At 55.3% G+C, this 17,655-nt stretch overlaps 2 protein-coding genes across 2 annotated transcripts in view; both read right to left on the bottom strand.

The window, feature by feature from the left end:
- Positions 1–17,655, bottom strand: part of LOC308611253 (uncharacterized protein) — a gene marked incomplete at its 5' end in the record, with an annotated part of 41,951 nt that overhangs the window by 15,714 nt on the left and 8,582 nt on the right. The window lies entirely within an intron of this gene.
- LOC308611249 (uncharacterized protein) lies at positions 1,719–17,640 on the bottom strand (the record flags this gene model as incomplete). Its single annotated transcript, XM_081260110.1, has 4 exons — positions 1,719–1,782; positions 2,648–2,725; positions 17,004–17,535; positions 17,590–17,640. 2 exons carry the CDS (start codon positions 17,638–17,640, stop codon positions 17,182–17,184), a joined length of 405 nt encoding a protein of 134 aa, XP_081116236.1. The 3' UTR covers positions 1,719–1,782; positions 2,648–2,725; positions 17,004–17,181.

Genomic DNA, 17,655 nt, shown 5'->3' with positions numbered 1-17,655 from the left:
CCTGACTTATTTCCTTCCCTGCTCTGAGTTCTCACTGTGTTTCATGTCCCACAATGCTGAAGTCATTGTAATGCTTTTACTCAGGAATCTCATTTAACATTTAGCATAGTAAATAAGAAAGCCTAAGAAGTGACTGAGGTAAACTGTCATTATTGCATCATTCTGATAACCTGATTTGTCCAGAAATGTAACTATGTGATTCTCCTTTACTTCCAGTTGCTCACCATTCATGGGCACAAATTGAGTGTATATCAGATATATTAAATTCCTGGAAAATTATCTGTGGTGTGATTTGGGGTTCTATTTGTGTACTACAGCTTTCCTAAAACTAAACTATTATCATTTCTACCCCTCTTCTGTCTGAAAATCCTCAAAACATAATTTCTAATTAATAGTTATACTAGTTGGCATTATAGTCATTCTTTTTTGCTTTTTCTCTGATTGTAAGTCTCTTCTGACTCTTAAGTCAATCAAATGGGTTCTCTACATTTGAGGAAGCTCAAAGAGGAAAATAGGATGAGTAGGGTAAGAAGACATTCACACATAGAATTAGTGGAAGCCTTACCAGTAACAAAACTAGTGAAATTAGAGCTAATTAATTAGCAGCCAGGAAAATTTCATTATGTGTTGTCATTAACTGGTCAACTAGGGTAACTAGGCTTACACACAATAGAAAGAAAGAGTAGAAAATCTATTGTTTCTGCCAGCTTCTCCTGCTCGTTATCAGCTCAATTTTCTCCTAGTTTATGAAACAATAACAGTTTGGTATTAGAATTTAAGTGCCATCAATATAAGATATGGAGATATGTGAAGCCTACTCCACTTTCTTTGTAAACTAGTACTATAGCATCATAAATTCCACATTAGAATGATTCAGTTGAAAGACAAAATTCATGCAGAGTACACTATTTGTTTAAACTTCAAAAAAATCAAAAAAGATTGCTATATCTTGTTAGATATGTTATGATCCCAAAGATATGTTATGAATCCCAAAGCCAGCCAGGCTATCCCTCTGCATTTCTTTGTCCTAACACAGGCTTTTGTCCACCAGCATCCCCATCGGCCCCTATACAGAAGAGAACACCGTCTGTTCATCAAGAGCCCCGGGCCGCAGACACACGGCGCGGAGTTAGAGCTCAACGATGAAGCTGGAGGAGAGGCAGGGATCTCCCAGTTGTGTCCGGCCTGGTGGGATTTTAGAGAAGCTATTTCTTTAGGAAGCGTCCCTTTCTTCAGACAGACTGGGGCATTTCCAGTGGCTGGCCACAGTGCCCCGAAAAGGTGGACTCAGATGGACTTGGGCATCAAGGAAGGTTCTGTGCGGGGCTCACGGGCTGTTCTTCCGTGTTTCGAACATACAAATCAAGTTGGGGGCAGGCCACCACTAGTGCAGGGCCGACCAGAAGGCACGTTCAACAAAGTTTCCCCTCCCTAACCCCTGCAGCCCCTTCTAACAAAAGGAAGACCAAAAGGAAGATGTCCAGGGAAGCCTCATCTAAAAGGTGGAGGAGCAACATTCCTCGGTGCAAGTGTCCTGGCCGTGGCTGCAGTGGGAGGACCACACCATGCCACCCCCTGGCTGGGTGTCATGATGAAATTTGGACATTATACCAGAAGCCAAAGGGTCACTCCACCAAACCCTTAAGAAAAGGATGAGGGACGAAGCATGTGTGCCCTCGAAGCCCCAATCTTCTGGTGCTCCAGTCTTCAAAACTTACACAAGCTGCCTCTTACATGTCTCCTTTAGTTGTCACCTTGGGACAAGGACCTCTGAGCACCTGACTGAGGAAACAGAAAGGCCGCTGCCACAATCATCCTACTGAGCCCTCTCCCCTCCCCTCAAAAAGGGCCAGCAGCCCCCTTCCCTTGAAAGGGCTTTTCTTTAGAAAGGGCGGCCTGGACTTAGCATGAGAGGGGAATGCAGTTTAGAGACACCTGGGACCACGGGCTGCTTTCAAAGCCTCTCCCCGCCCTTCCAGGTCTTGTCTGGTGGGGTTTTCAATATTAACGCCGCACAGATAAATAACACCCAGTGTCAGGATGAAGTGTTCTTACGTGCACAGGGTCAGATGGAGGGTTGAGGCCCCGAGCGTGGTCCAGTGTCACGGGAGTGGGGGCGGGGCGGGGGGCTGGCCGTGAAGAAACAAGAGGAGGAGGGGCAAGGCTCAGTACTGGATCCTGCTGACTACACACACCCACACACACCCACACACACACTTATAATCTTTAGCTGCCCCATGAACTTTTTGTGAACTGTTTAAAACTGGAGGTCTGTTGAACAGCGGCGCCACTGCCAGCCATAATTTCATTGCAACGAGCTAAAGACTCTTTAACTCTTCAGGTTCCAGGCCAAAGATGGACCTGAGCGGAAAGGGACAAGGAGCCGGGGGCCCTGCCTGGCGTGAGGCCCTTCTCCAGAATGACAGCCCAAATCCTGGGCAGGAACACCCTCATCCTGGGCAAAGGCCGTACTGCGTACACCCCACCATCACTGAGAAACGGGCCCACCCCCCATCTCTCTGGGATGTAGAACTAACTAAGGGGATCTTGGGCACAAGGGACACACAGATAGGGTCAGAGACACCGCCACGCTCACCCCATTCCTCTTCTAGAAGCGGCTATTGAAATAGTTGGGGGTCTTTCTTACTTTCTTCTTCTTCTTTTTTTAACCTCCAAGGAAAAGTTCTTCAAAAGTGACTTCCCTCACCCTTGGCTGTGGGTCATGCTGCAGGGGGCAGATGACGTGATTTAGATGACAGACAGAGCAGGCGCTTTGCTGCTGTATATAAGAGGCTCATCTGCCCTTATTTCTCAACGACCCCCCCCCTTTTCTTCCACAGGTGGGTGATGCTTCTGGAAGTGCCAAGATGTGTGAAGTCCATGAAAAGCACTTTACAAGCACCAACCTGTTTCCAGTGGGAGCTGCTAAGCTACACCTTGGCTCTGGGTTTTAACCCTTTTTTCCAGCAGTGGAGAGAAGGGGGCAAGGATGTGGGATAGGGATGAAGAGGGAAGGTGGCCAAGAGAAGGGGTCAGCCGGGGAGACGGAGGAGGGTCTGGTTTCTGAAGAACAGACCAGGAATTGTGGTGGCTGCCCGCTGAACACCCAGTTCTGGGAGAGACCCGGCTTGCAAAACGCAGACTCGCCGCGTGGTCTCCGGCTTTCGGTCTGGCCCTAGGGGCAAGCACAGGAGAGCTTGAGTCTCCCTCGACAGACTTGGGCAGTCATCTGGTCCGGGAGCCAAGAGTTATGATTAGCATCCGAGCTTGGCCTGGACGCTGGGGAGAAGAGCCTGATTGGCAGAAAGAGGTCAGAGGGACCAAGATTAGGAGCTGTCCCCCCAACCTCGGCATCCCTGAGTGAGGGCACCTTGGCCCTCTGTGAAAAGACACGAGGGGGCACACGGGTCCCCAGCTGTACCCACCACCGTTCTGCCGATTCCTGCTATGAAGACACCATTATGGAATGAGGAGAAGGAGAGAACATTTGTTTTGTTTTTTTTCTTTAAAGGCGACTTCCCTTGCCAGGCAACAAACAGATTGCAAAGGAAGGAGCAGTGGCCGTGAGAGGCTGGCGTGAGCGCAGGGAGGAAGGCAGCACCAGGCCACTCCTGCCACCTCTCCTTTCTCTCCACCCCAGCTCCTCCTGGCACCGGGCCACTTTCCACTGCCTCCGCCCTTGAGGCGCTGATGGATTGGTTCAAGTCTGCACAGCACGCTTGTCAAGTGACAGCGACGGAATGGGAAGCAGCGCCACCAAACCATCCCAACTCCACTCCAATACTAACGGTGCCCCTTCCTAGGGCCTCACTCTCTAGGCACCCCATGCCGCATCAGGCACTTATCCAGTTAGTGACCAAGAACACCTGGACGGGTTTTGGGGAGCTTCTGGCTCAGAAGGCCGGGCAGACGGCAGGGCTCCCAGCCAGCATGCCATGTGCCACGGCCCTCCGTAGGCTGGGGACCTCTTCGGGGAAGGGGTGTCTCTCACTGCACGGGCATGGCTGGTTCTCTGTGGAGGACACGCGCGCGCGCGTGCGCAGTCACCACAGCCTCCCAGCTCCCACTCTCATCAACGGCGTGTCTCTGGGCAGGTGGCCGGACCTCTTCAACTTTGGCCCCCTCATCTGTAAATCTTTGGCACCGTGTTTTCCAGAGGATTAAACTGCACTATGGACTTGAGTTCTGCCTGGCAATAGCTGGTGCAGGCCACATCTAACCCATTAAACAGCATCTGACTCCACTAAACATTCTACGTAACAAACAAACCCCAGAATGGCTATATAGTTTCCTTGCGGCAGAGGGAAGGCTGAGGCAGGGACACAGAGGGGGCCAGGGAGGGGTGACCTTCTGCAGAGTGTGTGGCTTTCATGGAAGCCCAAAACTGATGGCACGGGAGCCCTTCCTGGGACTGCTCCAAGCGCAGACTGAGTCACAGACAGGCACTTCTCTACTGGCGTCAAGGAAGGGAGGGATGAAGAAGTTCCTATTTTAGCATTGGGGGCCGCGAGGAGGTGGGAGATGAGAAAAAGCGGTCCAGGGTGTGCAGCGTTGGGGCAAGTCCTCCTGGGATGTTTTCCCCAGTATGTGTAGCAGTGGGGAGAGGGGAACCCCAAGGATGCCCCCAGGTCGGGGGGAGGGTCGCAGGCTTCCTGGGGTGTGGCTGAAGGAGGTCGCCCGACTGGGTCCTGCAGCCGGGCATGGGTGCTGGGGGGGAGTGGGGGGTGGGAGGAGTGATCCAGCCTGTCCAGGCGCTGTCTCTTGGCACACTCCAAGTCATGGCTGTCGCCGCCTCCAGAGGCGTCCCCACTCACGACCCAAGTTTTGCATTAGTAACAGAGCTGCGGAGCAGGAGTGCGGGTGTGACGGGGTGGGGGACGGGAAACTCACGTGGCTGGCCCTGACCTTTTGAGCAACCAGAACCTTCCCTGCCTCCTCCCAGGGCGCCAGGATAGCGCCGCGAGCCACTCGGGTCAGTCGGGAGTGAACTTGGCCGGCAGCGGCGGCGGCGAGTGGGGGAAGGGCGCCCCCTCCCCCGCCTCAGCCCTGAGCACGGATTGGTCGGCAACAAAGGGATTTTCTCTCCCACCACACACACCCGCGCTGCCGCAGGCTCCTCGCCCCTCCTCCGCCAGGTCCCCGCGCGGGGCCGACCCCGCACACGCACCCCCCGCCCGACCTTCCAGGACCCACGGATCTCTCGGCTAGCCCGACCCCAGCTCACCCCGCCCGCGCGCTCCTCTGGGCTCCCCCTTCCCAGGCGCCTGCCGCTGAATCTCTGACAAAAAGCAACTTTGGGTGGGCGCACGGAGAACCCAGGATGTGCGGCGGCGCGCCCCAGGGGAGTGGGCACTGACTGGAGACCGCTCCAGCCCATCGTCCTGCGCTCCCTTCGGCCAGTCTGGAGTGTTCTCTCCGTGGACGCCTCCCCCACCTTCCCCGATTCAAAGATGCAAGCCAGGTGTAGCCAACTGTAAAAGGGGGCTCGGGGGCTTGGGGAGGGGGGCACCAGCAAGGATCGACCGGGAGAGCCGCTGCCAAACCGGGGCTGCCCGCCACACACCCCCTTCCCCCAAAACAGAGCCGTGGCCCCCCGTCAGTTCTTGGACCAACCTCAGACACTTCCCCTTCCCCCTTCCAACCCGCCCCCCCCCACGCCAGGCCTCGGCTTTTTGTTCCTTTCACTTTCTTTCACGGTTGTGCCACACACAACCACGCGTGTATGCAAGAGGGGGCCCCATTTGGAAGCTGGTGTCCCTCAACGGGAGGCAGCAGCCCAGGACAGGAAACCTCGGTTGAATGCAATTAATCGACCTTACTCCACTCCTCCCCGCCCACCCACCCTCCACACCCCCCCGGGTCTGGTCCCTACAGGCTGGGATCCCACTTGGAGTCTACACAACCTGGAAACAAATCCAGAATAAACGATCCATAGACCACGACTCTAGAGGGGGTGTCACTGCACTGCAGCCTCCATCAGGGCTTTGTAGAAATAAAGTGAACTCACTGCAAACTCCTCCCCCCACAAGGAACAAGCTATACCAGAAAGCTATTAACGACAGCTATCATTAGTACACACAGGAAGCACAAAGGAACTTTTTACGAATGAAAGATGCATAAAACACAGGGTCCTGTGATCTGCACCCGGCTTCCCTGCTGACTGTGTGCAGCCTGGGAGTCCTGGGAAGGCTGGGGGTGAGGGTCAGAGGAGGACAGGGGCTCCCACTTTCTTTACGAGGAACAATAGGAACCCCACGTCTGTTCATCTTGGAACCCGGAACACCCCCAAACAAAGCTGTGGGAAAACTGCGGTAGACGTGGGGGCCCGTGAATTTTTCTAGCTGTTCAGAGCTTAATTACTCCTCCTTGATCCGTGGGACCAGACACGACACCACCAAGGTTAAAATGCCCCAAACAGCGCCGAGCAGATGTGAGCGAGCTGGCAGACGCGCAAATGAGGCCTGCCTCGGAGCACGATAACAAGAGACTAATACGTTGCATATCGTTGAAAGAAAATTATTTTTCTCTGATTTGCGTTTGCTTCGGGGGAAAAAAAAGCCAACCAGAGTCCCTCTTCACAAGCACGAGTCTTATCCTGGAAATGCAGCCCGGCTGCATTAAGAGAGCTGGAAGGAGGGAAAGACTGCCAGCGCTTTGGCGTTGCAGGCTTGTTTATCTTTCCCCTTTTCCTCCAAGGCGAAACTCGTTTTGCAAGCAACATTCCTACAGAAAATGGCACACGTCATAAAAAGAGACCAGTTTACAGAACTGGCACCGAAGTTCATGTATCATTCCAGAAGCATCTCCCAGCTCCCCACTAGGGAACCCAACTAGATGTAGAAGTCCACATTATAACCCAGAGAGTAGATCTGGGGGCAGGGTGGGGCGGAGGTGGACCCATAATTTGCAGATATCCTGCAAGCTGTACACTCAGGGGCCGAAGTCACACAGAAGGGCAGGATATAGAGTTAAGTCAGCTCTAAATGATCCTCCAAAGCCCGGGGGCCAGGGCTGCGGAAGCCTTCAACCTTGAGGTTGGGGGGAGTGGTGTTTACACCCAGCTTGCCCCAGGACAGCCCAGGGGCAGGCCCATCTTCTGGACCATCCTGAGCCCCGCCAGCTTGGACCGGCCCAGCGGGGTATTGCTGCCACCCACCAACTGTTCTCCCTCCCACCCTGGCACCTCCCCGCAGTGCCTGGCAGAGGACCAGGAACTCAGAGAAGGCCGGGCTCTGGGCATTTAGTTGATTAAGTCACAGAGTGGGTGGCGCTGTGGGCAGACCTCAAGACAGCACCGTTGGTCCTGCAGCTGAAAGGCAAGCGCGCTCTTAAAAACCGGGAAGGCAAAGGGAGGCGGGTGATCAAAAGCCGACTTGCACCCCTCCCCACCCCCATTCACCCCCCTTCGGGTCCTGAACCTACACACTTGTGTTTCCAATCCAGGAAACAGGGCCGAGGGCATAGAACACAGCGGCCGCCCGTCTCTTGAACTTGTCTGAATAACAGGGCCATTTCAGAGGAAGAACAACGGCCTTCAGAGCCTCTGCAATTTCCAGAAAGCCTTCAGTTAATAATACATTCTTTCCAACAGGCTTGCTTTAGGGCGGAAAGTTATTTTCCCAAATCTTAACAACCCGGTCACAAGCCACTGAGGCCCCAGGTCAACAGATCCCGGCCAAACCCCTCCAGACAGTTGACACTCATGACCCCGCAGGCCCTCTCCTGCCACCTCTGCCTAACAAGTTCCCTAAACCACAACACACCAACCAGCGCGCACGTCCACCACGATCCCAGGAGCCAGAAAGATGCATGTCGCGGGATGCGGGGGGGGCGGGTGCCGCCGCCCAGGGCTCTCTCGCAGCGCATCCGAGGGCTCCCGGGCCAGCAAGGGGCGGCCACCTCTGCAGCTCTCCGCGGGCCTGCATAGTGCGCGCTTTGTGTGAGCGCCGAGGAGGCACAGCGCTGCTCGTGCACCAACAGCTGTCACATTATTTGCACTCGCTGTAAACAGCCTTCACATTCCCCCCTTACCACACAGTTAAAGCCAGACTAACAATCCAGTTAGAGATCAAACCAACAACAGCAGCATTGTGTCTGCCTTCGCACCAAGCCCAGCAGCTGGCAGGTTTCTCCGGAACAAGAGACCCCCCTCCCCCCACCCCTCCAGGCTCCAGCCAAGGCTAGCCGAGGCAGCAATGCGTGTGTCGCTGCTGATTGTTAAAGCAAGAGAACACAGCCATTTCGCGCAGAGTTCTGTGCGGTTCATCAGCTCTCCCAGAGTTTCCTCCTCCCAGGCCCCCTCCCCCATTTCCTCAGCTGGGAATAAAGGTTGTTCAGACTCCCAGGGTCGGTTTCTCTGCTCAGCAAAGTGTGGGTCGGCCTGCCCCGGCCAGGCCTGGGGTCCTGCAGCCCTCTCTACCGTGGTCCCAGAGGCTAGGCAGCCCGGCACTTTCTGCAGCCCAAAGCCTCGTGCGTTTCGGAAAACCGTCCAACTCCCTGAATCCTTCCTGGTCGCCCCACTGACCAAAATGTCTCCTTTTATGATTTTTGGTTAAGTCGAACATTTCCATAATCGTCATTATTAGCGCAAATTACATGCCTGATCGGTCCTTAAATAGATTTTAATTAAATAATCATACAAGGCTCATTTTATGACTTAAGAAAGGCATCAGTTTTCGTTATAAACTTTCCACCAGGATATAGAATAATGATAGCAGACAAATACTTATTCTTTGAAAAGCACCAATAACTGATGGGCAGAGTGTTGGGAAAGAAGACCCTGCTTCACACCTTCTGGAATCCAAGTGGAGACTAGACAGACCACATCTGCACAACTTTCCTCCGGAAAAGGGAGAGGGGATTTCTTCCTCCAAAGCATTACTTTTGTCTTCTCTTTGGGGCCAGGAGAAAGGAACCCCAAATGTTCCTTTTCCTTGCCCATCTGAAGAGATCTCTCCAGCTTAGAAGTCTCTTCTAGAGACCACTCCTCGCCACCCCCATCTGTTTTCCACCCCTCAGTCTGCTGAGAGCCGTGGTGGAAAGCAGGCAGGCTGTGCTTGTTAAATGCTGTGTAAAATGCTGTTAATAAAATAATAAATACAAAGGATGGAGGCTGCTGGTTCCATGGGTGTTTTGACTGGAAATGCCTTGGCACTTGTCATGTGTTTATGGGAGGGCAGACAACTCTAGGATTTACATAGTTTGGACATCTCTGTACTTCATTTATTCTTTCCTAGTTGACGTAGGCCTAGAGCTATTTCAAGTTTGCATTTGTACAGAACTGTTAAATGCCTAAGAGTTTCTCCAATTAAACCAAGTTTTAAATCAGACCCAAGGCTGGAACGTACTCTCGGCCTCGCCCCACTCCACCCCTCTGCCTCTGTGGCTGGAGAAAACAAACAGACACTCAGCAACGATCCCCTGTCCTTGCTCTCCCCACCTTCACCACCCCCACCCCCGGGGGGGGCACCTAGGGCAAAGGTTAAGGTGTCTTCAGATTACAGGCAAGGCCCTGGCTACACACACTGGAAAGCACTGCAGTTGGGCGCATCCTGCGCATACTCGAACCTCTAAAATAGTGAGCTAAGATGGGGGGAAAACTGCTGGCCTGGTAAAACCCACTGTTCACAAAACAATGTCAGCAAAGGCTGAAAGGCATTCTTTAGAGAGGTACCAGGGACTCATGCCTACTGAAGCTCTTTCAGCACAAAGGCTTTTAGGGGAAGAAGGGAAAAGGGGGATGGGGTGGGGGAGGAGAGAAAGGGAGCGCTCCTGTTTCAGAGCAGGCATCCCCAGAGAGTCAAGAACCAAGTGTAGCTTCAATCAAACGCTGACTTCCCCTCTGGGAGTCTAGTAGGAAACCTGATCACAGTAGCTCACTACCGGCCTGGATCCATACAGGTCTGGTTTTCTTCTCATGCTAGTAATTTTTTAAAATACATATCGATAGAAAAGAAGCAATCCCTGACAGACTTTTATTGAAAACCACACTGAGACCTCATAACATCCAGACTTAATCCCTATCAGACAAACCACAGCACCTCTGGCCCCTGCAGTGGGCCAGACCCTTTCACCTCTTCCCACCAGGTCTCTCCCCTCCAGCCGCTGCTGTTCCCTCTCCCCGAAAGAATGACGGGAGGACTTGCCAAAGAGCACCTAGATACCGGTTCTGGAATCAATTCCTAACCATATAAATGATCCCACTTAGGGGGAGAAAAAAAAAATCCCAGCCTTTTCATATGGATTCCTTTAAAGCCCAGAATGCAAAGAACTGTAACAAAGGGAAAGAGGAACCCACGGAGGCAGACCTGGAGGAATAGCCTCAGGAATACCCTTGGAGGGGAGCTTAACCTGCAGGTTGGCCCCCAGACACTGGCCTACGCAGGTCTTGCGGCGGGGGGCGGGGGGGCTCGGGCATCTCATGGGCAGCAGGGGATGGAGAAGCAACCTATAGGAATCTGACCAGTCATTCAAAGCAATTACTAATCCTCCGGGCCTACTATGTGCCAAGTATTCTTTGATCCTAAAGGTGGAAAATTATTCCCAGTCTTACAAATGAAGAAACTTACTGAGGCTCAGAGGCCATAAATAACCTGCCCCCAAGGTCACACAGCTAGTAAAAATGGGCCACGGTCAAACTCAGTCCTGGAGTTGAGGAGAGGAGCCAATTATTGGTCAAATTGTGCCATCCAGAATCCACAAGAAGTTCGGAAGCCTTCCTTGGCCCTTGTACTCCAATACAGAGTAAAAGGATAGCACTTAACACCTATGAAATTCGGTCCACAAGGAGCCCGCACCCTAGTTTCTCCTACACCCAGAAATCTCTTGGTCCATGTGAACTCTTTCGAAATTTCTGCCAACATCCTACCCATCTCCCTACACTGGAACACCCTGGTGTGAGGCCAGGGGTTCCCAACAAGGCTCCACTTTCCCCTCCTCCAGGAGCCCAGAACAGGCAGTGGGAGGTGGGTGCTACTCTTAGGTCTCTATAAAAAGTGCTGACACCTGGAACTAGAAGAAGGCTTGCCACATAAAGCAATAAATCAAATTATCTAGACAGAGCAAAAGCCCTTTGGAAAGACTGCCTACATCTACCTTTCCTAGGACTTGAATGAAAAACTCAGGGACCAAAGTGGGCTGGGGAGGCAACTGAGGGGGAAGCGGCTTGCAAGATGCTGGACCCTCCTGGACTCCTGGGGGTCCCCCCAAAAAGCCAAGTCCCGAGACAAGCCGGAGGTTGGGGTTATCTCTCCTCTCCCCAACTTCTCATCCCAGCAGCGCAGGGTCAGCGCTCAACATCCCCTCCCCACCCCATCTTCAATTTCCTGGTCTGCCCCGGGCTTTCAGAAGCTCCGGGAACCATCCACACCCGATGCCACAGACGCCACAGGCTCCACGACCGAGGGCCGTCTCCAGCTCAGCTCGGTGGGAAGGGGAACGGGCAGGAGCGCCGGACACTCAGCCGCCCCTGCGGCTTCCCGGCCCCGGGCGGGTGGCTCCTCCAGTGGCCGAGGCTCCGGATGTGTGAAATGGCTCCAGGAGCGCCTGGGGCAGGCCAGGGCCTCCGCAGCGGGAGGGACCGAGGCGATGGCGGAGCCGGGTCCTCACCCCTCTAGTCAGCCAAACACGCCCCGGCGGCCCGGCAGCCCCTGGCTCGCAGCCAGTGGCTTTCTCTCTTTTTTAAACTTTCCGGCCTTGGCCATCACCGCCGATTGGGACAGGATTTCCAGCCCCCGCCTTCCCGCCTCCACACCCTCCGTGCAGGCCCTTCCAACCTCCAGGGAGGTGACCCCCGCCCCCGGGCACCGTGAGTCCCTGGCCCCGGCAGACCCTCCCCCGCCCCCGCCACTTGGGCCACCTGGAGCGAGCCGCTTCCCAAAGCGATCGGCGTGCGGCCGAGTCTGGGGCTGCTGCTGCGTCCGGGGAGGAACTCCCGCAGCCTCCAAAGGTCCAGGCCTGCCCGCAGCGGCATGCAGAACCGCCCCCTACTCTCGCTCTCTTCGAAAGACCAGACGCGGGGGGAGGGGGGGCGGGGGAAGTTTAAGGCCTGTCTTTAAAAAAAAATTTAACTCTTCAGATGCAAGAATTTGGGTGCTCTTGGCACGGTTATGAGCGCTCGGGTAGAACAATAGAAATGGGGGGTGCCGGAAATGGTGCAGGAAGACCCCTATAACCCTATAAACCTCTCCTCCCCCCTCGCAGTTACTATTAGCATTAAAAGATCCCAGTGCCTTCAATGCAATAGTGCCTGTTTATAACTTTTCCCTGCTGGGTCCCCATACCCTATACAAGCCCCCTCCTCACGTTTTGAAATCACCAGGGCAAAGATCGCTCCCAAATCTGTGACCTCCCGGAGCTCTTGGGCCTCTCACCTGCTCTTGCCCCTGGCACCCTGACCTGACTCACCCTCTTCCCCCCAGTAGTTCCTCTGGTTTGCACCTAGACAAGAAATTTAGTTTCATTTAGCTTCCGGTCTTTAATTTTAGCAGGTCTCCTTTTTGCATGCAAATCAATATGGCAATTACCATCTAAAAGCTCGCCCAGCCCCGGGTCAATGTAAATTGATCATTGTCCGCCTTCCACAAAATAACACCGGGAGTCTGTGATGCATAATGAGATTATACTGGAAACTGTCTTTTAGATCAAATTCTATTTTATGCTGTCAGGATCTTCTCCTAGCGGACTTCCCCGCTAGTCTAATCACGGGGCGCCAGAGCCCATGGGTGCTGAGGGGCGATGGCTGGCCGGGGAGACATGGTTCTAAGAAATAACAAAGTGCGGGGACGCGCCCCCCCCCATTTCCAACACCCTCGACTAGGGGCCGGCGGAAATGAGCCTGCGCTGGGAAAGGGGGCCTTCTACAGAAACGTTGCGGGGGGGAAAAGTTCGTTGGTTAATTCCCATCCAACAGAAAGTCAGCTATCCCTTCCGGAGGAACACATGGGGGGCAACCAGCGAAAGCCGTCGGGCCGGGCTGGAGGTTGGGAGACGTCCACGGCCAAGTGCTCGGGGCACAGGCGGCTTGGCTGCCACGGGGGTGGCCTGAGAAGACCTTCCACTCCTGCCCCGGCTGCTTCTCAAGCCAGCGCCACCATCTAGGCCCCGGCAGCGCAGCCAGCCTTGCAAACAGACGGAATCCTGCCGGCCGTACACTCGGGCGAGGCAGCCCGGTCGGGCCGGGCTCCTCCAGCCAGGAGAAGGTCCTCCCGCCCCCGCGCGGCCCCCGGGGCACGGGTGTGACCCTGGAGCTTAACAAAGGGCCTTCAGAGCTCCTCGGGCGGGCGGGGGAGCGGTGGGGCCAGCGGGGAGAGGGGCGGTACGGCGGCCCAAGTGAGGCCCCCCGCCCCGCCGGGCTGGGTCTGCCGGGCCCGCCGCCCTCGAGGAAACCACCGAGGTGGCATTGCCGGGGCTGCTGGGCACTCCCGAGGACCGTCCTGGGGTTCGGGCGGCTCGGAGGCCGGCGAGCCTCCTGCCCAGCCCCGCGGGCCCGGCTGTCGTGCCCGACCCAGCGCGGGCTCCACCCGAGTGCGGTCTTCCCAATAAAAGCTGGAATTCCCGGCTGGGCTCAGACAAAGAGGGACCGCGGCAAATCGACGCCGCGGGCAAATCAAACCCAAGCCGAGTTTACGCGCGCGTCTGGGGTCACAGAGGCGCCTGCTAATCCTCCCTACACTGGCCGTCCCCGCACGGTCTCCTCAAGGGGGGAAAAAAAAGGGAAAGAAAGCATACCTCCCCCCTTGATTCCGCCCAGAGGCCGAGCTTCGCACTTCTTTCGGTTCAGTCTCTCTCAGTTCACTAGGCCCTGCGCCACCTTAGCAAACAGGGCTTAGAGGAGCGCAACATCCCTTGCTTCCGACCCAGAATGCAAAGCTACTCCTCTTTTTCCTCCACCATCCATCCTCTCAGGGTCCAGAACTCAAAAATCTTTCAGAAATCCTCCTACCTGCTCAAGACATACTCTCTTCCCCACTCTAGATGCGAAGAAACTATAACCAGAAGCAATCTTAGTAACCAAGGGCCATCCACCCTTAGCTAGGCACCGTCGCCCTCAGTTTCCCTCTAGCCGAAGACACAGTATTTCCCAGTGAATGAGTGTGCGAATGTGGTCGTGTGGCCCACACTTCCGTGCCCTGCTCTGTCTCACCGGGCAGGAAAATCTTCATCAGGCATTGAGGAGTTTTTGTCATTCAGCCTGTGTATCTAAGCATGGATGTATGCATGTGAATGCTTTTTGTGTTTCCAAGTGACCCTCTTCACACCTTTAAATGGGCTTTTGTCTCTCGAACGAACTTACAGAAATTCTGCTCCAGTTTCCAGCTCAACAAACTCTGGGATTTTCTCCTAGAATCTCGCTCTAGGTCTCAGTATTTGCATACCCATGTTTACATTCCTCGCGGCCAGTTCTTTCTCTCTTCTGTATCTCTTGTTCCATGTGGGCACCAGAGCCCAAGTGTCTTGATTTGTCTCAGCACATGTCATTCAGGCGCACATCTTAATCTGTGCATTCCTGTCTAATACGTACACCTCCCCACGACTTACATTCTTGCTTTGCCTATAATGGGGCTCGTTCCCAGACCAATATGGGTTTGCAGTTTAATGTAACTAGAGGATCCCCTAAGACTCCAAACCCTAAAAGGAAGAGGAGGGGGAAGGAGAGAGGAGTGTGACTAATGATTCATTTCTCTATAGGGTAACCCACCCACCAATTTCTACCTCAGGGAAAGAACGAGACCAATGCCTGCGGAGTTGTATTAAATTTTTAGACCCATTCAATGTTGACCCCATGGATGTGTATACAAATGATCGATCTTGTACACATCACTGTCCAACTCCTGTTTGGAGGCTGCCTCCCTGCACATATCTTATTTGAACTCTCCACAAGTTCATGGTTAAAAGTGTTTTTATTTACATAGACAACTCAAGGACCCCTTTGCTCTCTCCGACGCATACCTGTATGCACTGGCCAGGCATTTCAGGCTTGGGTCTTTGGTAGGCAACACTCTCGGTCAGAGGCCCCACTGACTAAAGCTCTGAGCAGACCTTCACATACTGGGCCGCTGGGAACGGTAAGGTCTAACCTCTGCATCTCCCCAACTCAGTTCCTTAAGTGAGGGTGCCCACCGTGTGTGTTCACACCTTCCCCATTGAGAAGTATCGGGTCAAATTAGATCACCTAGCAGCTGCGTTTGGTTCGTCGAAGAATCGAGCCCAATGTACCAGGATGTGAGACTGCATACACAGAAGAGAAAGGAAAACCCTAAGCCCAGACTCCCGCCTCCTCTCCCCAGGGGGCTACTTTGCCTCCAGGAATTTCTACTACACTCCCCACCCCCACTCTCCCTATCGTCTTTAAAGGGTTAAGAGAAAGCCTCGCAGCCTTCCCTCCACCCTGGTCGCTGGGCCCGAAGGCTCGCTCGCTCACGGGAGTCTGCCGCCGCCTCCGCGGCCCGCCCCCCGCTTCCCGTCCTTCAGCCGGGAGGGAGCCTGCATGCCTGTCTAGACCCATCTATCACAGGCACACCAACAACACCCGCGAGAGCGCGGAGACCCTACCCAGGACCCCCTGCCCGCACGGTTCCCGGCGGACAGAACGCTGGAGCGTGACCGCGCCTGCAGGGTCGGGGTGGGACTCTACGGGCTCGGGCTGCCCCGAGCGCACAGCGGGTCTGCCCCGGCCCCGGCCCACAGCGCTCCCGCCAGCCCGGCTGCCGGGGCACAGTCACAGCTCTGTGCGCTGGGCAGTCCTATTTTTATCTTGTCTAATCCCAAACTGGGCGGGGAGCACAGGCGTCGTGCTTAGAGAACAAGAGATAGGCGAGGGAGGCGGGGAGGAGCAGCCAGGCAGCGACGCGAGCGGGAGCGAGTTAAAGACACAGTCGAGGCGACCGAGAGCAGGAAGAAAGAGCGGGCTGTGCGGGCCTCGAGGCGCCGCACGCAACGCGCCGCCCGGCCAAGTTACACTCGCCTCCCGGTCGCCCCTCGCCGCCCATCCCTCCCCACTTCCCAGAGGCGCTCTCCGCAGCCCGGGCCGCGGGGCCCCGGCCTCTGTGGGAGGCACAGGCCCGGCCGGCCCTGCAAAGGGCTGGAGAGAATCGCTAATGAGCTGTGCGGCCCATTGATCCGGAGAAAACTTCCTAATTAACTCTCAGTCACCTACTGGTGACAGCGCCTCAAAGGACAGCGCTGGGGCCGTCCGAGCCCCAACCCCGACCTGCCCGCGGAGCGCCTGGCGCCCGAACCCCGCGCGCGCGCCCCCCCCTCCACTACCCCAGGCAATCCCGGTGAGTGGCGGCGTAAACCCGCACACTAAAGGCCAGCCTCGGGTTAAACCTGGACGGCATATTAATCACCGCCATCTCCCCCCTTCCTCCTCGCGGTGAAATCATGCCCAAAATAAACACGGGAACCAACACTGCAAAGCCCAGACCAGATAACAGGTCGGGGGTGGAGTGGGAAGGGTCGAGAAGCAAATGTATTTTCCAAGTGTCCACGTACAGGAGTCTCGGAGGCCGACAATTAAAATGACCTCCACACAAGCAATTCTGTTGGCCAAACCGAATCCAACACCTCGTAAGGATTGATTTCGGCCCGCGGTGTCCGTTTCCAGTGCCACAGGAAGTGTCAGATGGCTACAAATACCCAAGTCTGTCTGCGTTCACCACCCACCACCTTCTGGGGTGGGCCATTTCCTCCTCGTTTTTATTCCCAAGTCATTTTAAGGATTTTTCTCCAGAGACTACCCCTAGAATCAAATACCACTACCCCTCCTCTGGCCTTCTCTCAAAAAAGAAACAAACAAGCAAAAAAACCCAGCTAAAACCCTGAGCTGTCTACTCTAGACACAAGAGGCTGTACGAATACCTATTTGAAGCGCGCTGGTTTCTTTTTTTAAGGTTTGTTTTTAAATACACATAACCCTCCCCCCTCCTTCGCTCTTCCATCCCCGCAACCCCCCAACCCTTTAGACGCCGGCGGCGCGCGCCCTCGTGCGCGCGGGCACTCACAGCCTCTGGCTGGAGATCGCGGACTTTCTGGAAAAGATTCATTAACTGCAAATTAAGCCTCGCCCCGGCTTCGGCCTACACGCGGCCAGGCTCAGCCGTCTCAGGGACCCGGGGACGTGCCCACTCGAGAGTGCAGGCGGCGGGAAGCCCGTCGGGACCACGCGTGCCTCGAGCCGCCCTACTCCGCACACGGCGCCCCGGGGCTTGCTTGGTCAACAGCAGGAGCACGTCGCCGCCGCCCCGAGCCCCCTAGTTGGCGGAGGCTCTGCAGCGCAGCCGCCCACCTGTTCCGAGCGCGGGCCCCGCGGCGCAGCGGCGCCTCGCTCTCTCCGCCTCGGCCGAGGATCGCGCCCGGGTGCGCAAGTTCCTCTTCGCCCTCAGCCTCTGCGCCGCACGCCCTCCGAGTGGGACCAACTTCCTCCGGCCGCAGACTCGCACACGCCCTACAGGGCTTTCCACCAGACTCCACGCTACCCAGAGGAGGACCCAGGTCTCGCCCCCGCGCCCGCCGCCGCCCCCGCCCCCGCACGATCTACCCCAACCCCTGGGGTAGATCTTAAACTTAAAACCAACCCCACGACGTCGCGGGGAAGGTGCGGGTGGACCAGGGTGGCAGATTAAAATTTTTAAAGAACATTTACAAAACAAAGCG

Source organism: Mesoplodon bidens, assembly GCF_964165515.1.
Source record: "Mesoplodon bidens genome assembly, contig: HAP1_SCAFFOLD_287, whole genome shotgun sequence".
Lineage (NCBI taxonomy): Eukaryota > Metazoa > Chordata > Mammalia > Artiodactyla > Ziphiidae > Mesoplodon > Mesoplodon bidens.
Note: the sequence above shows the minus strand (reverse complement) of the source record. Positions and strands in the feature narration are given on the sequence as shown.